This window comes from Eurypyga helias, unplaced genomic scaffold, assembly GCF_000690775.1.
Source record: "Eurypyga helias isolate BGI_N326 unplaced genomic scaffold, ASM69077v1 scaffold8116, whole genome shotgun sequence".
Lineage (NCBI taxonomy): Eukaryota > Metazoa > Chordata > Aves > Eurypygiformes > Eurypygidae > Eurypyga > Eurypyga helias.
The window spans coordinates 41886-66360 of NW_010257217.1; the positions used below are offsets into that span (position 1 = coordinate 41886).

General features: G+C 34.1%; 1 protein-coding gene across 1 annotated transcript in view; it reads left to right on the forward strand.

The window, feature by feature from the left end:
* Positions 1-24475, forward strand: part of LOC104511359 (MAM and LDL-receptor class A domain-containing protein 1-like) — a 157632-nt gene that overhangs the window by 38151 nt on the left and 95006 nt on the right. The window contains exons 7-8 of the mRNA XM_010153940.1: positions 4571-4816; positions 6468-6625. Coding sequence (XP_010152242.1) covers positions 4571-4816; positions 6468-6625 — 404 coding nt within the window. The remainder of the gene's footprint in view (positions 1-4570; positions 4817-6467; positions 6626-24475) is intronic.

Below are 24475 nucleotides of genomic sequence, written 5' to 3' on the forward strand. Positions count from 1 at the left end.
TGATTTAGTAACAAGTATATTTCTAGCTATGTGAATGTAAATAAAATATTTTGAAGCAGATCTATCTTCTCAAGCTTACTGTTGTGCTATTCTGATACTTCAGAGAATGGTAAACTATCCCATTAATTTTATAGAATTTAGGTTTGGAAAACATATATGATGATACCATTAAATATATTAAGTTTAAGAAGCACAAGCTTAACAACTTTTGAAGATCCTTGTCACCAGTCTGTTTCTTGTTGTTCTAAAACATGAAATAGCTTGCTGGTGATTTTAAAGCAGGGATGATATAAAATAACAACTGAAAACTAAATTTAAATTATGAAAATTAAATGTTAGATGCTTATGACTAGAGTCATAACTAGTGTAAACCCATATACAATCAAACTTCTGTCATTTTCTAAAAGTTCTTAAATTACCTTTATCAGTTTAATCATCATACTTAATTTAAATCCAAAAAGTGAAGATTTTAAAGTACCATGTTCAAGAAGATTGTAATCAAATGGAAAAAATTAAGATTTTAATCTCTGTTTTGTAGCTACCATAAGCATGAATGAACATTTAGTTTATCTGTTATAAATTCTATAAGCATTTTTAAGACCTAAAGTCACTACTATTAATATGTAGTTTAATCTCCTGCATAACACTAGCCAGGTTTCCATCTGAAGTTTTCCTTCATTTAACAAGTTTTCCTTCATTTAACAAATACTTTTAAGTTAAACAAAAACATCTCTTTCAGGAAAAACTTAAATCTCTATTTAAAGCCCTTAACTGATAGAGAAGTTATCACAGTCTTCAGTTATCTGTTTAATGGTTAATTAGTCAATCATTTTATTTTAATTTGAACTTCAATTTTCCAGCATGTAATTGTTGGGGTTTTTTTTCTACTAGATTAGAGCTTTCTGCTATCAATGTTTGTCTTCTTACAGGTAATTACAGAACATGATCAAGCTATTGCTTAAGCTTGTCTCTGATAAATTACATTAATTGGGCGCCATTTGCTCCAGTGTGTAATCAGACAATTCCTTTAGGAATCTTTCATGGCCAATCCAAGCAAATATGACACAGTTTGGTTTCATTAATATTGAGTGAAAATGAGATGATTGCATACTCAGATATGAGTCAAAACACGTTATTAGAACTTGTAATGGATTTTAATGGTAATGAGTAGTATTAAAAAAGACCAAACAAAAAAAACCCACCACAACAATTACCTTCATAAAAGGAAGGATGAGGGTTTCTTAGCCTAAAACACAAGTCAAACTAAACGTTGTGGAAGAAATAAACAACTTGTAAAGAATTTGGGTGATAAAAAATTAGCTTTAAGTGTATGATTTTTTTGAACATAAATGTAAGAAGATCATCTGAAGATCTTAAGACCTTGTAAATTATAGTAGAAAAAATTAAGTCCTTCTCAAATATCTGTGTCTGTTAAAGTGAAAGAAAAAAATAACTGGGTGCTTGTGAAGAGTCTTATCATAGATTAATGGTTTTAATTTATCTTAGAGGATTTAAATTTTTAAAATTATTTTCAGAAAGGAGCTAAGCAAACAATAGTTATTACTACAATATAGAGTGATATAAAGATTAGCTACCTCATAGAAAATTCCTGTTGTGAGACAAGCTATAGTTTCAAAGATTAAAGAATAACTTTTCCGCTCTGGAATTACTTATTTTAGAACACAATCATTCTTGCCAGAGTTTGAAGTTTACATGAATAACACACATAGATGCTGCTTTCTTAATATGAATTACTTTTCTGTAATTTATTGCTCTTCTGCCTCAACCCTGCAATCTATATACCATGTTATCTTTACTACTATTCAAAGTTCATTGATGTAGAAGATAAATCTTATTTCAATTCTGATAGGAAGGTTATTTTATCTCTTAATGTTTGGTACATTTTCTTCAAAATATATTAAAGAGAAACATCTTTATAAAATAAATGTGATTAACCCTTGTCCTAATTACATATTTTAATATATAAATGTTCAAACTGTTGATTTTTCTCAGGTTATATAAAACAAGGGGATTATTGACTGTTGCAGCTGTTTTCCTCTGTTGTGTAAATCCTCCTCAGTTCAGAGATTATTGATCTGAAAGACACTAACTGTTCCTCGGTCCACTGCAGCCTACTGTGTTGATGTAGTTACCACATAGGGCAAAAAGTCTACTGGCTAATAATCTTTCAGAAACACTGTTTGCAGTAAAAAGTTACTGAGCCTTGCTAAGGAGAAGTTCTTCTCAATTAAATGTCCCTATTATACCACAAGCATCAATATAACGGGGTATTTGGGTTGTTGGGACTGAGGAAAAGTAGGGACGAAAGGAAGAGAGCTCAATAAAAACCCTTTTCTTACAGGGTTGGGTTTTTTTTTTTTGGCTATTTTTTACAGTTATAAAACCTTATATATACTATGTAAGTACATCCAGAAACATGTCACGTTACAGACCCAATTAGACAGTGTAATATCATTCATTACACATGCTTGAAAAGATTCATTCATGCCAAGATTCAAGATGGATTTTTTGTTTTAACTCAGAACACAGACTTACACTTTTCAACTCCACTTTTCTTTCGACCTGAAATTGGAAGAATTGCTTACAGAGGAACCCCAAAATGCAATAGTTATGGCAATTATTGATCGTGATGAACAGCAAGGAAAGGTATTTTCAAGTATAGACTGAATCCTGAAATTTAAATTTCTAGTTTGCTGACGAGATATTTTTTTCTTAAATTCTTAGTGCAGTCACATAAGAGATATGTAGTTTTATAATAACCAGCTCCTAAAAATAGATGATATTTAAATTAGGCAGAAATTTTATAGCAAAATTCTGTCAGAAACAACACAGATGATTGAAATTCTGAAGCAGATTGATAAAGAGGACAAGTTTCTGACTGACTCCAACTGTCTTGCAGGTCGCAATAATTAGATACTGACTGATACATTGATACAATTACTCCATTCTTTTGGCCAGGACCATTTTCAGAGAAAGTGAACTAATATATATCACACTGATGCTTTCATAAGCTTGTAACTGTGAACTTCAAACAGGTCTTTTTCTTCTAGTCATAGTCTAGCCGTTTTCCTTGTCTCCAGCTTTGAAGTCCTTGCCCGTTGTTCTTGACTTCGTAAGTCATTATAAGACCTTTATTCAGGCTTGCTTCTTTCTGTTTAGGACTTTTTCCTTCTTTCTCTGAAAAACTGTTAAAAGCCAAATCATGCAGAGTCTTCTAGAGCAAAGGTGATACATACTTTTATGTTACTAAGAAATTAGGAATTAAAAATTAATAATTTCCCTGGAAAATTTGCTAGATATTTCTATGGTATTCCAATATTTATTTTGTATTTATTTATTTCCAGTAAGTATGTATTAGGAGGATTTTTTTATTTTAAAACAGAGGGCTTAATGCTTGTTTTCTTTAACAAACATTTAGTGATTCAAGGCTTGTTTTCACTTTACCCCAAACCTACAGCAAAGTGGTGTGGTGATGCTTTTTCACTTAGGGGCATTTGTAATTTAGAGTCTGTCATAAACAGAGTCCTAAGCATGGAGGTTGCCAACAGACCAACTGAATGCCTCATCTCTTTTTTTTTTTTTTTCTCTTAAAGAAATAATCAGTTATTCTAACCTCTTAATAAACTCCAACCATATATGAACTTCATTTAGCTCCATCAGGATCTTCTTTAAATTAAGGTGGGGTAATGGGAACATGATTTTAACAACATGTGATTTTCAATATCAATTAACTATATTCTTCCAATACTTTTACAACTTCCATACATGCACATATTATAATTTTATATCTGATGAGCTAATGAAGTGATACTCCTATTTTTAAACAAGATTATGCTTTTGCATAATTTTTGAAAGAGCAGAATGGACATAGGAAATAGGAAGGTTCCATTTCATAATTTTGTGTCTCCATTCCTGATTAGAGAATGTACTGAAGGGGCTTTTTATTCAGAGCTCTGCAGAAACTGTCAGAAACTGACCTGAAATGAAAACATGAAGCTTGGAAATGGATATGGATCCTATGAAATGACTCCTATAATTTTTAAACTGTACAATAGCAGAATTATCCCTCAATAATGCCAGGAATACTGCACAAAAAGGACAGCATCAACCTGCTAAAAAAAAAAAATAATTAAAAGGCCACGTTCTATAGTTAAAATAGAAAAGCTTTTTCTTCTACATTGGGCCTCCTGAACCAGGCTCAACTTTGCAGCTAAAATGAAATGGTTTAATCCTACACCACATGAAAGGAGAATGTCAGCAATTAAGTCAGACTAGAAAGCTTTGTTAGCGAAGGAATGCCTGGCTGGAACTTGCCCTCAAAGGCTTTACAAGGGAAACAGTAATTTATTTAGGCAATCTCTTGACAAAATACAAAAGGAACAAACTGATAATGGATTGGCACTTCAGGGGAACCAAAGGCCTTTAATAAAACTGCTCTGGACCACCCTTCTCCTAAATGTCAGGCTCTCTGAGATGTCACCTTCCAGTAACCTTGCCGGGATGCATGGCAGTGCGATTCACCAGGACACCCCCATTCTTCTCTTTTCAGGCTCCTGCTCACATGGCTATTGGCAATGTCGGAATGGCAAGTGTTACAGACCAGAACAAAGCTGTGATTTTGAAGACAACTGTGGGGATAATACAGACGAGAGTGAATGTGGAACTTCCTGCACCTTTGAGAATGGCAGATGTGGCTGGAAAAATTCCCTGGCAGACAATTTTAACTGGGTGCTAGGGGTCAGCTCGCCTCAAAGTCTTAGACCTCCCGGGGACCACACACTTGGAAATAGATCTGGTAGGTTGTTAGCTCACAAATGAGGTGTAATTGTGGAGCTTCTCATACCTCCCTTCACAGACAGCAGGGGTGTTCTAACATGTCAATTCAGGATGTCATTTTTAATTAAATGTGTAACAATATGAAAATATTACTTACTGTTTTAAAGTGGCTCTAAATTAGTAAAAATTGATTATAAGTTGTTTCTTCCTTGAGTATTGCTGTATGAGTCAAGTAAGATAATTTTTTACTTGTCAAGAGGGAGGCATTTAGTCTGGCTGCAGCTTGCAAGGGTGAGTGAGCTCAGTGCTGACATCCACTGTGAACTGCTGCTCTGGAGCTTGAGCTCATTTCAAGGAAGCTTAGTTACCCATAGTGACTATTCATAGCTTAATTTTAACTAATTTTAAATCAATAAATTTAAATAAATAAACCTACTTTGTTAGTGACAGTGCAGTTTCTGTTTCGTTCTATCAAAAGTATCCAGTTATCTGTTCTTGTTCTTGCTACAAGCTCCATGCCTTCATCCTCAGCCTTTGAAGATCCCATAGCTCAGGCAAAGATGTTACTGAAGCTGAGCTCAGAACTGATCTTAAATTTAAATATTCCACAGCAGAGTTGCACCGAGGGTAGGACTTGTATTTAGTAGTTGTTGAATGTCTACATGAACTGCTGAAGAACAAAGTCTGATAAGACCGAAGTTTACTTAAGTTATGTAAAAACTCACAAAATGTCAGATGTAGAAAAAATAAGTTCATTTGCATTTTCTAATTATATATATTTTAAATATTATTATCAACATATCACTACATTTGTTAAATATATGCGTGACCTCAGGGAAAAAGCAAATTTCTCATCCCATAATATTATGACAAAAATCTATGGTTGTAAACTAACCAGAGAAGTGTCAGAGTTAGAATAAACTCATCTTACTCTACCTTTAATAAAGCAATTTTTTTCCTCTCTAACTCATATACACACTTTAGAAGATGTGCAACTATAGTTTTAACAATATATTGTTTATACTACATTTACATTCATGTGAAAATGAAGATTTAGAGAATTTATTATACTTCTGATTAAAAATGAAAATGGAAAAGTGAAGGACCACATGAGTGTTGAAAAATATAGGCATCTATTTTTGCAATTTCCTCTGACTGAATAATTTAAATTTGAGTTAATATTCATACATTAAAGAGTACAGATAGCGCAAGGTAATCTGAGTCATTAGGGATATCTAATGATTTATAAGTGTTTGAATTTTTTTGCTTGTTTCACAAGTTTTTGTGTAGTGTGACTTGCTATTTTGAAGGTTATCTTTCAGAAAACTTCATTCTGAAATTTATCATGGTTTGGCTATTGTATGATGTATTGTCAAAATAGCAATTAAAGCTCTTGGGCAAGGAGATGTAATCAGAGGAGCTGGGGAACATGGAAGTATTCTCGCTCTTCTGCACAAGCCCATCCAAATCATAAGATATTCCCAGTTTGTTCCTGATATAACAAGTACGCAAGGAATGTGATCTGGTCATGTTTTACCCTAGCCAAGGTTCACTAGTGCAGGACATATATGGGAAGTATACTTCACGTGCTTCTGCGTTAACTTTGCTGAGTTTGGGATCTAATCTGAAATTCCAGAATAATTTTTCAGTAATACATGATTTCATTTCAGGACAATTCCTGTATCTTGAGGCCACTGCGATAGGCCTAAAAAATGAAAAAGCCCATGTGAGGAGTTCCAGATGGAAAGAATCAAGTGGGACTTGTATGATGAGTTTCTGGTACTTCAAGTCATCAAAAGCCATGGGCCGTATTCAGGTTCTGATTAAGGTAACATAAAACCTTTATCTTTTGAATATCTGATACCTGTAAAGGTGTATGTGCTCCAGCAGGCTGCTTCAGCACTCTGACGTTCTGTCGATTGTCTTGTAGACTGGAAGAGTTCCCATGCACTTCCTAGTTCAGCACTGGTTTTTATTAAACTGGTCTCTTAAAAATGTTTCTAACATTTCTCTTCCAAAAGAACTTTCTCTGAGAAGCCACAGAAAATATTTTTAAAACCTCTTCCATTTTCCCTCCTCACATACGGTACTTTTCTCTTTTATAGTCTCGATGTGAGAGTTATTTTCGTATTTTGCTTCCATCCTTATTGGTAGCTATCAATATAGAGCTGTATAATTCTGATGGAATGACATCAACCAAAAAAAATGAATTAGCAACCTGAACAAAGTGAGAAAAATATGACTGTATTAAATTAGTTGTATTTTGTGTAGACAGGTACCAAAATATATAACCAATTTTCTTTAGCAATTGCATTTTCTTCACTAGATGTGGGATGACCAAAAAATTATAAGAAAAAAAAAATACTTAGTTATTCAGTTACAAGTGAAAACGGATACATTCCTTGAAAACTGTCTCTTTCATTTGTTGTTCATTAAAAAGAAAAATAATTAAATGCTTATAAACCCAACTTTTAAATCATAATGTGATTGAGTAAAATGTGGAAATTAACGATCAGTTATAGCAAAGGCATATGTTTCACCTCTGTGTGCATACTATGCATTTTAATGCCATTGGGCATTTTAATGGTGTTCCAACCCAACAACCAAATATACAACTTCTAGATGTAGTAGAAACCTTTGCAAAAGAGAGTTTGTATATTTTTGCTTATCTCTACCTGTGCAGGGGGTTTCTGTCTATTCAGGTATAACCCATGGTGCAATTTATTTGCCATGTCTGCTAACTTCTCTTTCTTCAATATGTCTAATAAAGTCTCAGAATATAAGTTATTTTGGTGAACTGTATTAAAATTTCTGTTTTATTTCCAATGCATGTGTTGACTGCCTTAACTTTTAACGACAAATCATATTTTGCCCTTAAAACTAAATTGCTAGAATGTTTCAAAAATGTTCAGAATATTATAAGACTAATACAAAAGCCAGGAATAAAAAGTACTTCAACAGTCTTAAACTCCTAAAGACACAACCTAGTCAAAGTCTGTCTGAAATATAAAAACAATGAACTCTTTGACAGCCATTAGGATAATTTTTCATGGATTAGTCTAAACACCTACAAATGACAACAGTCCCCTCATCAAGTAGCTGTATAGTTAATGAGATGTATTCATATAGCTACTTTTCCTAGAAAAGCTCAAATCCATAAAGAAGGCAAATAGATTAAAAAAAAATAAATTTGTTGTTTGAAAATAATTTTTCTTTGTTAAGGTATTCAAAAATGAAACCAAAAATAGCTCTAATTACTTACAATGTATATGGTGCAAAAAAAACATGTTTATTTTAACTGAAAGTTCACATTATGTTCTCATCATTACTCAGAGGTGTGTCTTGTAGCAGCCAAATATTGCAATTATGAGTATTTTTAGGATTGTTCAATTTTAATTGTAAACTAACTTCTAAACTAACTGTTGGAAAATAAATAGCAGCTGCATTAGATACATGTGAGTAGTTATCACTGTTGATGCTGTACATTGATTGTAATTCTGAGTATGTTGCAGCATGGACAGTTACCTTAAAAACAGAAAAATAATTGCATCTTATTACATGCAGTGAAATTAATAATACACTTGCAAATACTTCTGTTAAGCAGGACAAAAAAGAAGTGAAATAAAAGAAAATCAAACAAACCACACCATATAAAGTGAATTAAGAGAAATTTATTTTTTGCTGGGATAGTGTCTCTGAATGGTTCAAGTCCAGTAATTAAAATTCTTAATTATTTTTTCCACTCTTAGTATGGACAAGGGGATTTAATATTTTTAATTATTTTTAAAAAATATTGACCTGAGCAGAGTTTTGCTAGATAGTTGTCCTAATTTATAAGAGCCTGTAGAGATGCTTTTCTACTCTAGTTTTTATTATTTCTTTGAAATATAATAACTTTTATGGAGTTTTCTAGATCACTATTGGTAATATTTCCTTTTTCTATGTTTTGAGAACATTCTTTGTTTTCTCTTTCTTTTATTCTTATTACGGTGAGACATTTCCCTCTTTCTATTTTCACCTAATTTTACTATTCTAATAAAATTTTGAGGCATTATTTTTATGTTATTTTAAATCCTTTTCTCCATGAAGCTTAAAAAGACTTTTAATGGCAGTGTAAATAGAAAACATTTGAGTAAAAAGTTATTGTTCTTCATACATTTCTCTCTCTATATATATATATATTTAATGAAAGCAAGAATTCTACTTGGAGATAGGAAAAATAATTTTCGTTATTGTGTCCAGGATGTTTTGCAGATCAGCCTTGTTTACGCATTATGATGCTTATAAGGATTTGCAAGTCCATATTAAAGAGTTTCTATATAGCAGTGTTTGTATGAATAAAATCTAATTGTCTGATAGTCATGGGAAGTCATACTAAAGCTTTTCCTGCTAGTTCATACCACAATACCAATATATTTCCATCCAGTTTGAGTATCTCTTGATTTTAAAGTTAATTTCAATGAAAGCAGATCAGTAGGTTCTGATGAGTTGAAAATGCAAGTAAGAGGAGATGATAGGGGAAGGAATTTACCATGTCATGTTGGACAACTTGGCAGACTGTTTCTAGCTAAAGTTATGTCCATGAAACGTTGAATTGAGGGTGAACACCATACACTCCAACGGCACAGTAATGAAAGATATGATGAGGAAGTATCATATTAAGGCAGAATGAGGAAGACATTTCTGCTCCTCCTGAATATCACAGTGCAAGAAAAATGGTAATCAAGATTAAAAAGCCATTTTTAAAAATCATGGTTCATGGTATGTATTGATGTCTTCTCTTAATATTTGCATTGCTTGTCCACATTCAGGAAGCTAAAGAATATTATCTGTCATGCTACTAAAGTAGTATCTCAGATTATGATATAACCAATAAAACTGCAGGATCATAAAAGAGGTACTATAACCAAGTGTGAACATTTATGTTAAGTTTTGCAATTAAAGAAAACAAAATCATTTTCTGAGGAAATTTTTCCATAGTTTCTTGGGTTTTTTCCCTCCTAAAATTGTAGTATACATTCTTCATATAAACCTCTCTGTATCTGGAATAATATTCCAGTAAAAATGATGGGCCATTGAACTACTTGCAAAAATAGAGTATTCTTCAAATCATCCCCCTCAACATTTATGTAAAGGAAATATGTTGACATTACAGCTATTTATGAAGACTGCCATATCTGACTTGCCATCTATCTAAATTGAAATTACAGAGTGTTTAATAGCAGTGCAAAAGCTCACAAGGAAGTATATCACCAGAAGATGTCTGGATATAACTAGTCAAAGCTGTGCTTCTGTAGTGAGATCTTCAGATACTTCTAATCTCTGTGGCAGCTGTAAGAGAATACAGCCCACTGCAGATATGTTCTGAAGCTGAAGTGCAGCATATTCGCTGTGCCTGTTTTAGTGATGATAGTGGGGTTCCTCATTGGCACTTAATACTGGGTTATTTCACGAGTCAGGAGAAACTGTTATTTTTAATCGTGCTTCTGAAGAGCCAAGCAAGAATCCTTGGGTGAAAGGAATGATACATGTTGTTGTTCAACTGATTTGAACATTGTTTCATATTGCTGCTTAAATTGTTTCTGTCATAAAAAAGAAGCATGTCTTAGGTATCACAGCAGGAAAGGAACATGAATAAAAGGATAATACCATTTGTTGAAGATAATTTTTGTGGTTTTATGGGATTAATGTTAATTGCCCTGCAGATAGACATTGTAATAATAAAAAAAAAAAAAAGGATTTAATACAGTTGATGGGGGACCCTCTTTCAAGGGTCTGAAACAAGCCTCTAAAAAGAAATATGCAGATGGATAAGGAAGGTGAAACCTGCCATTAGTAACTATTTCCGCTGACTGTGACAAGGCCCATATACACAGAATCTCATTAGCAAGTTCCAGTGGACCTTAGTCAGGCATTTAATTCCATCCTGTTACAAATGAGCAAAGATGTAATGATATTCAGGAGGAGAAGTCCTGACCTGCTCATGCCAAGTGAAGCAGGGCCTCATTGACACCGCTGCAGTGACAGACTAACCTGGCTAGGACAACAGGCAGCTGGAGCCAGCAGCCAGCATCCTCCAGCTGCTTAGGGCTGATGCAGCACAGACCATGTTGCCTGGTTCCAGCAAAAGCTGCAAGCTGTCACAGTGGTTCCCTTGATGTTTTTATTGTTTTTAGCTAGCCTAAGGTGGAGAGGAGAGTGCTAGTAGTGTAGAAATGTGTAGCTTAATAGGTACCACAGCACAAGTATAGACATTCATGGTGGTTTTTGTAATTCCCTGGTTATTTTTAGTAGAGCAGCCTACTGTCCTGAGCTGTTGACAGGAAAACCTGCAGCAGAGATGCTGAAGATGTAAACTGATATCTTCTGGACATTGTATTTCTAGGATCGAGCAGTTTAAAATGAAATTTTCACAAATCGATATCATTGACCCTACTTCTATGGGAAGTCAGTCAAGAATAAAGCCTGAGGAAACAACTTACTCTACTTCACAGCTTAAAATAGACTGTGTATTTCTACATTGATTCTTGTCACTGGCTGCATGAAAAACAATCAACTACTCACATTAGTGTTGAAATTATAGATTTCATTGAATTCAGGTAGCCTCAAAGCAGATTATCTGACCTCCATGAAACTAGAGGAAGAAACTTTAAATTTTCAAAGATTTCCTTGAATGTTTTACTTAAGTCTGCTGAGCTTCAAAGCATGCTCCAAACAATGTAGAAAACATGTAGATTTTTCACTTGCCCTCTTAAGACATATAAAATTCTTATATAAATTCTTTATATCTAATGCAGAAAGTTTAAAGTTTTCTAGTATTAGTATATGGGTGAAATAGCTATATGAACATATCCAGCTCTATGTTCAGTAGCTTGCATTTATCCTGGTATTTGAATCTTTTGAATCCTAGTATTTTGTTTACTTCATATAGTTTTCCTTTATTAAATCCATCAAACTACACATTCAGGAGAATTTGGTTCCACATAGCAGCACAGAGGTAATGGCCTTTATTTAATGAGTATCTATAGCTCTCCAAAGGGATGTGGTTTTAAACGCCTTACTCCCATTGATGACCTGAAAACTGTTATTCAAATTGTATTTGAGTCAAACAAATGTCGGATCTGACTAATGAGTGCGAGTAAGAGACTACTACCTTAGTCCCAGGAGTTTTAAAGGTAAACAGAGGGGATACTGTGAAATACAGTATTACTTGTCAAGAAAGAAAGGAAGATTAACTTTTATAGCAGCTTTACTTCCCAGAGCAAGATAATTTTGTATTTATATTTCCTGAACTGAATGCAGAATCTGAAACAGCACTTTCCACTTTTTTAGGCATTGCTTCAAACAGGATCATTGTAGGTCTAATTTTTAGCCCATGATATTAGCATATCTCCAAGTAAATTGAGACTGAGACAATGATTACATACAAATAAGTCCATTTTCAGTGGAAACATCACTTTTCAGAAATGGTTTATATAGAAGGGGCAAATAAATATGCATAACTGCAGATAAAGGCAGACACTATTCAGTGCATTTTATTTTCTCAGATGAGCACATTAGGAAGTTATTTCATTTTTTCTTAAATGTAAATTACCAGAAACATATAATCCATTGTATTGTTATACTGCAACCACTTGTAAGCAAAGATTTGGTGAGCTGTAATTATGTATTTGGATGTGCTTTGAAGGAAAATAATATACTTTGAAGAAAGGTTAAAGAATTACCTTTGTATTTTGGAATCTTTCTCGTGAAGACAAGAGGTTCATCAGAGGATTTGTAATTTAAAATAATTTCATTTCTAGAAACACACAGAAAAGAAATTGTTCATATGTGAATTATTAAGAATTATTTTGCTTAAAATCTTAGAGAACTTGAACTTTTCCTCCCTTAGGAGATGAGAATGATGCGTAGTAAAGGATCTGTCAGGCAGGACAGTTCCTGGTTAGAAAATAAAGCAGGCTGACAGATTCAGACAGCACGGTGCTTGCTGAACCTTCAAAGCAACACAACAATGTCCTGTAACATTCCACCTGGAATCACAAGCTCTGCCTCTTAGGGCTAATACCACTCTCCTATTTTTCTATCCAAGTCTGGCACCATACTGCACAGTGTGACATAGACAAAAAATGGACTTTCTATCTCCACCAGACTGCACTGTTCTCCAGTGTTGTTTCACTGAACTCATTCACCAAAACAGAGATCTCTGAGAGTGATCTATTTTATTGATCTGTGGGCTCATAATCTCACAGACTGATGGTGGTTACATAGTGTTTTTTAATATATGAGGCCTTGAAGTATCTCTTGGATCTTTGCAGGTCAGACTTCTTTTGCTCTTTTCAAACACTTTTCAGTGCAGCCATTCAACAGCAGAAGTTGTGATTTAAGTGTGTCTCTGGCCAGAGTTCTTTTAAGGATCATAAAACTGCTGTTTAATGATTTTTACTGAAGCAACAGACTTATAGCAGCTATGAAACAGACATATTTTCATGAAAAGTACTCTGTCTAAATGATAGATGCACAGTCTTCAGCTTTGTGCATTTGTCTTGGTTTTTCATATCTCTTCTTCTGAACAGGTAAATTTAGAAATTTATTTAACTTACCTTTTTATAAAAGAAAAATAAACAATGCAACATGTAACCTGGTGCCTGCTTTTAGAAAGCATATAGCATTGATCAGACCGAAAAATCCAAAGACAGTATCTAATTTTCCTGATCAGCGACTCCACTTTGAAAAAAAAATACTGAACTTTTCTAGGAATTCCATTTAACCTGAAAAATAGGTGGAAAATCTTTTTTTTCTGTTTTCCTTTCTCATATTTTTTTACACTACGAGAGTCATTGGTCATGCACTGAGAAAAGTATCTGCCTTTTGGCAAACAGGCTGAAGAGATGTTACACTAGCAAAACTTCAGCAAGTACCGATGTAGCACTAGTTGCTCATTGTAGAACTTGAATATGCTTTTAGTTTTACCCCTCCTTAATGCAACTTTTATTTTTAATTAACAGTTCATTTTTAGTGTTTTAGAGACGTCTTAGTTTCTGGTCGTCTCTGATCTTTGCCAGGCTTGCAGTATCAAGCTGTAGTGGGCTTGAAGTGTAAATTTTATGCTTCCAGAAATCTTATCAGTTTCTGGTCTTCAGCTTCAGATCTCCAGTAGCTTAAAAAAAAAAAAAAAAACCCCGAGTTGTGTTTCTGTATTTCCTGTAATTTATTTCACAAAGATGGAAGTATCTGATTTCAATTAATTTCACAAAAGGGTCAGACTTGGTATCTTTTAAAACCTTTATTTGTGACTCTAATTATCTGTATGTGTATTTGTTTGTTGGTCAACACCATTGCATTATGTAATGATGAATTAAAGGAGAGATGAAAGGCTGCTTTAAGTAGAACTGTCTTATCATTGCACAAACTGACATCCTTCATGGGGGTAAGAGAAGTTATTATTTGCAGCAAAGACTAACAGTGTCGATGTAATGGGAGCTTAGAGAGACTTCAGTTTCTTCCCAGTATCTTAATTACCATGGAGATATGACTTTCCATAACCTGGTAACTTTGTGTTGCCTGACCATGTGAGGGTCATTGCAGCTCAGAGCTGAATTGCCTGAAGACTCATGGAAACCCCATAGTCCACTCATAGGAGTTTCTTACCTAGGTATTTAGACTCAAATTCTTTTGTCAGGCCTTTATGTTCACTCACAGACACCAGGTTGTTCACTACCTTCACCACTTCTCTCCTTGCCTCAGTCAGTCTTTTGTAACTTGTTCTTGTAAGATTTGTCAGGTCATATCTGCAAGATAAATAAATAAATAAAAGGAGCTGATATAAGGAATTTTAATACTACCCTTAAGAATGAAAGCTTTTTAACAGAAGAAACCATGCTAATGTGATTTTCTGTTTGAATTAATGAAGTAATGAGAGATGATACTATAGAACTACTAAAAATAGGAATTATAAAGATTATTTGCATAAGTCCTAGGAATACGTGGTTGTAACTGTGTGGTCTGCAGTATATATTTCATTTTACCTTCAATAGGACCACTAAAAGAAGGAAATGAACATGAAAAATTGCATTTCTTACCTTCCATATAGCAGAGGCTCTTAATCTATCTCTGATACTAGTTTTACTTTGGCTCTCCCAGTTTTAAATGACACAAGTTTTCAAAGGCTGATGCAACCAAAAAAAATTACCTTTATTATAAGTAATGAATCTTATGGAGTTAACAGGCAGGAGAGTTATTTAACCTTTAGTTGTAATGCTTCTTCTCTAATGTGGACCAGGAATAACTGGGTATGGTCAAAATCTGGGGATTTTCTTAGAAAAATTTGAGTCTTGTTTTATAAACAACCAAGAACTTGTGAAACCCCCAAAGAAACAAACCCTTGAGACTGTACTGGAAAAGATCTGTATTTTCTAACAAAAGATCATGTGGATGTTTTTCCGTTTTCCATAATAAATGAAAAGTGTAAGCCCAATATTTTTTCTTAACTTTCAAAATCATACAAGTAAAAAAAAAAGAATTTTTTTAGTGAAAATTTTGTTTATTGTATAGAATGCATTAAATAAAAATACAGTGAAATATTTTAAGCTAGTTTTAATTCTAACATTCATAATAAAAGGCAAACAATTAAAATCATGGAGAACAAAAGAGTGCAAATAACCTTATTTTTATTTCCTTGCAAAATCATCTCTTTTTGATAAACCATTAAATGTCACCATGTATTTCTCATTACAATGGTAGGGGAAAGTTTGATACCACATGTTCTATTTTATGACTAATAATTATGAACAGTTTTGGATGTGAATTGCTTTTCTCATTGAAATGTAGGAAGACACAACTGTTGTGGAAAGGTCGTATGAAACCACAGTGGGAACTTAGATTAATGCAATTGTGCAATACCATTCATTTTATATAGATAACTTCTCAGTCAATTTATTAAAACTGTGTTTTTTTGTTTGAAATTACAGTGAAACAGATCAGGTACTCATTCTGTAGTTGACTGAATCAATAAATCAAGGCACAGACATGAAGTTTCTTTTACCTTTTAAATAATTTGCTTAGATTTGTTTTCTGTACATTTATACCATCTCATTTAGGTAGGCAATAATATTCCGTGTTGTATCAAGCGTTGGTATGAGAAAGCTACTCCGCCATTATGCAATGAAAATCTGCAGCTTACATTTAGCTGTTACTTGGTCTTTCCCTCAGCTGTTGCTCACTGTTGCCTTCCACTGAAGAGCAAAACTTAGTATCTTAATGTTTTCTAGTTTAATTTGGTTTGATCTGTATGGGAGAAAAGGTTTGTTAAAAACCAGTTTCCAGTGTGATCCAGAAGAGGCAATATCTAGATTTTAATATGTGAACCATTTAATTCATTTCATTGATCAGCGTACAGCAGACTCGTTATTTATGACATGGAAATATTCATTATATTTGAAGAACTCTGCTGCACACAACATTATTCTGAGAATTTTGACAGTGTGATCCAGCTCAGAATTTTGTTCAATGAGAGTTTAGGGGAGTATGTTATCAAAAAGTTAATTAGCAGTCACAAAATGATTGAGGTCTATTTCCCGCCCTTTAACATTTTATGCACCAGCTATGTTCTTCAAGTGTTACTGAAAGACTGAGAGTTCTCCCTTTTTTTCCAGCCTAGCTGCCTTATTATTTTGTGAGCTATGGGAAGGAATTAACACCTAAGGAAAATCCGCCCCTGACTCACTAGCTACAAATTCTTTTACCTTTGACTTTGCTTTAGTCAATAGTATCATCTGTTTAATTCAGTATATCTGGAATTTAATCTCTATACAAGTTGCAGTCTCCTCCTTCCAAGTTGTACCAAGGTTTGTTGCACAGGGAAATGTAATCTCTTGACAACTGTGAGGCAGTAAGATCATTCCAAAGACACCAGCTATCTTGATGAAGAAAGGGACAGGAGAACATGTAGGGAGACAAAAGAAGGTACATCACGGTAAATGATACTAAACTATGTTAAAGCATGTAATCTGGTTAACATTTTCTGAGCATGCCAATCTCATGGCTACAAAACTTACCAGTGGTGGATATAGGATGCCATTGCTATAGTTAGATTAATTTTAAAATATTCCTTTCCATACAAACATAATCAGACTGAATTTCTGTTGTAGGAGGAGTAGGGAAGGTATGTTCTTCCACAAACCCCTTGGAGTTATTTTCAGCTGTTTTATTAGTCAGGGGTTATATTTTTCCTTTGAATTGACTTTTTTAATGTTGCAACTGTTCCTCAATTGACACAAAGACATTTATATTCTTCTGATAATTAGCTCTGTGTTTATTTGCTGTAGGGAATAAATCCATTTAGAAAAAGCAGACAGAACTTGTGCACTCTTCAACATCTAAAAAAACCCAGGGAATTGAGTTTATCACAACTACTGAAACTATGAACAGTTGCTGTCCTGTAAGTAAATGGAAGATTGTCTGAGGGATTTTCATTGAAAACCAAGAAAAATAATGGAAGAGAAAAATGCACTGCATTTCCTGTTCTATTTTAATTTTAGTTTTATTTGTTTGACAAGTTGAAACTTATTGCAATTTCTCTTTTACATATTTGAAATGTGGCTGATATTCTTGTGTTTGAGTTCAGACCTATCATTTTGCCTTTATGTAGGTAAATTATTTCTGTGTTACCACAGGAAAGACAGCTTAGAAAGAGATCTCTGCACTTTCTCTAGTATGTAGATTTCTTGTTATTAAACTGTAATGTGTCCCAACATGGGTGGGGATCCTTTAAGTAACCTTAAAGTCATAGATGGCTCCTGTACTGCTACTGCAAGATACACTTTAGCCTCTCTTTGTTGATGGTGGGGTTTTACTCACTATATAAAAGGGAGTCTTGGATATGATTTATCTCAGTCTAAAGTAAGCCTCTGTAAGAGGAAAGGTGGCTATTGCTTCCATATAGCTTCCTGTAGACATGTAACTCTATATAGTAACGTTCGATAAACAATATTGGGTACATTCAGAAATGCCATCTGATAAACATTTGAATTTTGGATATTTTAGTCAATATTTTTGGATGCTTACATAGATATTTCATATCTATGCTGGCAATGCAAATACAAGATCTCATGAGTCTGTCTGCAAAATTTTCTTTTACACATCCCTATCACATTATGTGTATTTAAAACTTTGTATGCCCTTGAACATATAAGGGGAGAGAAGTGATGAAAGAGAGGCAATCTTACTGGTGTGTCTTAATTTAATAAGATCTGCCAGTTATGAGAGCCCTCAATTTGTAGATAATATATTTCGTAACTGCAGAGTAAAATTTAAGTCAGATGACTGGTTGCTTGGCATTCTCTAAGGAATAAATACTTGTACCCATCAGATATTACAGAGATAGGACTTAAACATTCCTCTTAAAGATGTCTCTTTGCTCAGGATCAATTCAGTGAAGTTTAAAAATACTTAATCAAGCTTTGACTATATAAAGAGCTTACTATTTTTTTCAGCCTTAGTGGTTTGATTCCTCTAAGCCAGTCCGGTTCAACTAATATCCCATATTCTGTTCTACATATCTACAATCCCAAGCTACATTCCAATTGAAAGGATTATTATAACAGAATACAAATAGGCCGTAAAAGTAAATGTCACAAAGAATGAAGTATGGTTATATCCCAGAGAACATCCCACTATGTCAAAGTAGGGGTGACACCTGACTGAGGGCAATTACTCTCTTATACATCTGCAAAAGCATAGCATACTCTATGACAATTAGCAGAGAATCATCATGCCAATCCTTGTCCAGCAGACTTGTCACTTTGAAGTAGTGATACATAAAATATTTAATAAAACCTTGAAAGTTTGTGTCATTGTACAAGATTTAAGAATAATTATTGCTAGTATTAAGAATTACTACATCTTACGATTTTATTATACTGCCCAAAGAGAACCTAACATTCTTTTTTAAAAGTATGTTTAGTTTACAGTACATATATACTTGTTTCCCTTTCTTTCTGCAAATTTTTAATTTTTGTTCCACAAGAATCCCTGTAAAGATATCTTTTTCCACTCCTTACATGGTTTTATATACAGAATCAAGGTGGTATTAGCGGTGAAATTCTAAATTGAAATATTGATTAAAACAAACAAAATCTCTGAAAGATTCCAGATGTTTTAGTGAGCTGAATTGGCTTTGCATTAGGGCTTTTATTTTTCATGACAGTTGTAATGATAATGCTTTAATTCTTCATGAACAAATCTTCAAATTTTGAAGAGCTGAGTGGACTTTCACACAGACTGATTCCATATTCCTGCTTTGTTTAACTGATTTTGTAAACAGTGACACTATGAATAGAAAAATCCTTCAGACCTTAGCCACTAACAGACCAAGTTTCAGAGAATAAAAGTTAGTCCCACCGGCACAGCTTCTGTCTGCCTGCTGTGTCACTCAAACATTACTTTGATCCATGTGGTTCACTAGAATAAGGTGCTCCACTTCCAAGCAGACCTTTGCCCTGGAGTTGACCACACACATTGATAAATTTTTCCAAGATAAGACATGTTGATGAATAAGCAAGGTTTGATCCCACTGAGTGGAAAGATTAAAATTATAGTTAAATAATCACAGAATACTGTAGGTTGGAAGGGACCTTAAAAATCTAGTTCCAACCCCCCTGCCCTGGGCAGGGAGACCTTCCACTAGAAATTAAATATTGAATAAGTATTCAAACTGGTAGGCAGTTGTCTGAGTCAAGCAATTTTTCAATCTTTCCATTTAGTTTGTGATAAACACTGATTCTGTGTGAGAACATCTAGACCAGATTAATTTCTTTCATTTTTAGGAGAGAGAAAGATGTATTTTCTTTTTGTTTCAGTGGCCACAGAGAACACTAGCAAAGTCACTTTTTTGATACAGCTCAGCAATACTTACTGTGCTAGCTGAAAGTTTTAGTCAACATGCAGTAAATGCACTGAATGTGCCAAACAACTCTGCATCACCTGGCTTACTTCAGACAGTGTGCACAAAGAGATGGGTACAGACAAACATGACAAGAAAGATACTTCACCATCCTTCTAAAAGTCATCCTGGACAAATACAGATTGGCAGTATCTGGTGTGATCTGTTGTCCTGAGATGAGAGTTTTGCCCATGTACAAATATCATTGTGGCTGGTCTGTCATGGTTTAATCCCACCCAGCAAACAAGTACCACACAGCCGCTCACTCACTTCCCCTCCTCCTCCAGTGGAAGACAAGGAAGCTCATGGGCTGAGATAAGAACAATTTAATAATTGAATATAAATTTTTAAAATAGTGATACTAATAATGCTAACAATACTACTAATAATATATAATGAAAATACTACTATTACTACTAGTATGATTAATAATGGAAAATAAAACAAATTATGCAACTACTCGCCACCTGCTGACCAATGCACAGCATGGTCCCAAGGAGCCAGAGCCTGAGAGCAGTCGCAGCAGAGTCAGAGGGAGTCCAGGAGGAGGTAGCAGTAGAGTCCAAGCAAACACCATGAGCGAGAACATGAATGAGAAAGCAAGCTAGCAACAATGGGTCCAGCCCACCACCAGCTTATACACTGAGCATGATGTTCAGTGGAATTAAATACCCCTTTAATAAGTTCGGGTTAGCTGTCAGGACTGTGTGCCCTCACTGCTGCTGGTAGTGAAAAAGTTGGGAACACAAGTGCAGTATCAGAAGCTGAAAAAGTCCTTGACTGGTATAAACACTCCTTAGCAACAACTAAAACCACCTGTGCTATGAGTACTCTTCTCAGTACAAATCCAAACCATAGCCTCATACTAGCTACTGTGAAGATATTAACTCCATCCTGACTAAAACCAGCACACTAGTATGACTTTTATGTGTCTTTATGAAAAGACACAGTATGTCTTTTTATGATCTTGAAACATAAGCTGTTTTCTTGTATCTCAGTGTATATGTCTGCATTTATTTAGGCAATCAGTATAAGTAAAGTTTTCACTTTTATCTTATAATCCAAAGAATCTAGCTCTGCACAGTGCTGAGCATGCTGTCCTTACATTTGGCACTATGGAGGGTGGTTGCAGTACTCCAGAGTCTTCCTAGAGTTTTTGTACCTGTGATTATTTCTCTTTCAAGCTTTGGTTTTCCAGAGAATTACAGTCACCTCAGGTCTAAGATAGGAACAATCTGAGTAGACCTGTAAAACATGATTAAAACAGAGGTGTGACAAGGTTTGAAACAAAATGCAACTAAGCTGCTTCAAATGTTAATGGTCTTATAAAATGGCTTTGATGCTTATTGTTACTCAGCCTTCATGGTAGAACTGAAGGAAACGAATGAAATCCAAGCAATCAAAATTGTATCCCTTAAGCTACCTAAAAACCAAAATCAGATGATGGTAGATTATGCTAGGAAATGAAGAAAAAATTTTTGCATTTGAGGAGAAAGCAGGGCTGGGAGGTTTAGGAAGTGAAGACAAGGTGAAGTACTACGGGGTGCTTATGAATCCTCTCTTACAAAGAGGAGTTGTTTTATACCTCTGTTCTAACTGTTAAGGACAACCTACAGAATGAAGATGTATTTTAAGAGTCTATTGTATTTGATGGAAAGAGTATCACCGTAATGTAGAAAGCTGCAAACAAGAAACAGAAGAGTTTGCTTGGTTATAAATGAAAGCTGGCTGTAATGAAATCTAGTCGATTTAATAGTTGCGGCAGGAAAAATCAAAGTTTTAAGAAAGTGATAAAGAATAATTTAATGAAAATCAATAAATTAGTCTTGCCTTCTCAGTATATATTCCAAAATAAGTGTTTTAAAAGTGTAACTTTATCTTTGCTAATGAGAAATTTAATTGTTATTCCTTGACATACCTACCTGCTTGAAACAAAATCCTGTCTGTAGATGAATTATTATTTGCTTTTTATCAAAGTGGTTTTGAAATTGGCATTTCTCAACTCAGCACTTACAGCAATTAAGAACCAGGAATCTACCATTTAGCTCCTAGAAACATTGCAAATGCTGGCACTCCTGACAGGGTGAGCTGTTAATGCCTTCTGATGCTCTAAAGGAATCCACTACGAAATTCCAGAATTCCAAAACTGGTGGAAATTCCAAAAGGAATTTCATTAGTGGTATAAATTTATTTATCAAATTTGTTCATTAGATTGTATGTTTCTTGCTGAAATGTGTATACCTTTAGTACAGTGATGTTAATTTGGGAAATGAAAATTGAAGAAAAGATATTCCAGTGAGTGAAAATCATATTAATGCTTTGCACAAAGGAGGAAATGAAAGGCATGGATGGATGGGCTTTGTCATTAACTCTTATTATAAAAACCTGCTGAGACTAATAGATGCAGACTGTCTAATAAAAGGCTTGAAGGATGAAATATCAGTTCCATCTTGCTGTTTTCCTTCTTTCTATAATGCACTGTGAAAATGCAATTATATGATTTTGTAAGTTATCCTTAAAAGTGGAGCCAGTTTTTCATGCATACTGATGTACTTATGCAGTATACTTTTGACCTGGATCAAATAATTTCTTAAAGGTACCATTTGATCAGCTTGATGTTTCTTTTTCAAGTATTTTTATAGAATGCAGAGACATATTAATCAGCATTTCTGGTTTCTGTCAAAATAGAACTCTGAAAAATTAGAGAGAAACTTATTTTTAATATATTCTCCTCAGTGCTGAGAATCATCAATCTTCATTGGAGTCACGGGAACATGAGTAAGCTCATTACTTTCAGTAGCAGATCCCTAAAGTAAAACTCATCCTGTTTCATTACTCATCACTAACATTGTCCTGTCTTTTGGAACCATTATTCTGTAGATTGTTGCAGTTCTCTTACCTGCCTTTTTGTTGTTATTGTTGTTTTCTTCTTTTTGCTATATCCATTTACTGAATATTTCAGAATTCATAGCATGCATCCCTCAGTATCCCTTAGCTTAGTTATGGGAAGTGTAAATTTTGAGTTTAAAATCTCTCCCAACATTGAAATTTTTTCTATTTGTCTGTCTCAGGCTATTCTAGGTTGACTTAATAATTTTAGAAATATAAATTTAATGCAGAGCTTCAACATTCAGATAATTAGCAATAATTTTCTAAATGTAATGGTAATCTTAACCAAAAGTCTCTGTGGGTTATTTAATAGGAGAGACAAAATTTCAAGGCAGTAGCTAAGGGCAGAGCAGTAAATAACTACTGCTGCACCTGGATTTTCCTACGTGGTTCACATCTACAAAACTTTTATTTGGTTTGTTTGCACATACTTGCCAACCTTACTCTTACGATAGAGTATACGTCTTTAAAATGAAGTAGCCTATCAAAGCTGAGATGAATTGTTGTAATTAGTGCTATTATAAAGTGCCACTAAATAGTTTGTATTGAATTGTTATCAGCCTAGTGATTGACGGTGTGCCAGAGGACACACATGCTCATTCATAACTCACATCTTCATGACCTTATTGTCTGGTCTCATTTTTTTCATGTCACCATGAAGAAAAGAGAGAAGAGAGAAAAGAAGAAAAAAGGGAAAAAAAAAAAAAGAGGGGAAAAAGGAAAGGAGAACTTACATTCTAATCTTGGGTGAACACATCTTGACTTCAGTTCACTCTAACTCATTTAAATGATTTTAATAATCTGAAACTGTATGTTGATTTAGCTGATGTACAGCTTTTTTGCTTGAATGAAATATAATGTCAAACTCAGTAGGGTTAAGTTACTGTTTTCCAATAATCTAAGAAATATTCTTTTAGGAAGTTAAGTTTTAAGATAAATTCAGTGAGAAATGAAAAAAAGAGATAGAATCTGTCATACACTTTGAAAATAACGGTTAGGTGAAAAAGACACAATAATTCACATCTTTTTCTTTAAGATAAGAGGTTTTGCTGTACATCAGTCTCCAGTTTTACTGCATTTTAATGTGCAGTTTTTTTCAATCTACATACAACAGACTTAATCCTAGGAACCCAGATGTTTAAAACTAAGCAAGTGTATTGCAGTGTTGAGGTAGCAACAGCGCAAATCTGTAAGGAAGGTGCCCAGATCCTTCTGAAAGTAAGACTCACTCTCAAGCAATGAAACCTAAGTAAGGAGATAGATGATATTAGAAACTTCAGCAAAGATACTCACTGTTCCTTGATTTGGAGAAAACCAGCTTCATAGAATAGGACTTTACAATATGGTCAAATGAGGAAAAGCAGTGGTGTTTTTGTTTTGGTTTTTTTTTTCCCTTCCACCTCCTATGATGTACATATAAAGGTGCATGATTGCACTCCTCTCGATGTTGAATAAAAGGTGGAAGCAGGCAAGAACTGCATACCTCATCATGGGATATTTGATCTTGAAATTGCTTGGTCAGCTATCAAAAGACCTGATTGATGATACTACATCAAGGAAAGTAAAAGTTGATTAAAACCAGATTTATTAGTTATTTTCATTTGCACACTATGAAAAGACAATTCTAGACCAAGAAGAAATAGCCTGAAAAGTAAACAAACCTGAAATACTCTTGTAAAACAGGGGGATTACCATACATCAAAAGCTAAAGAAAGGAGCAATGACAGTTAAAATTACATTATGATTGTTGTATGCTAGTTTCTGTGCTTTGTATAACACGTCTTCTGTTTTACATAGAATCATAGAATGGTTTGGGTTGGAAGGGACCTTAAAGATCATCTAGTTCCAACC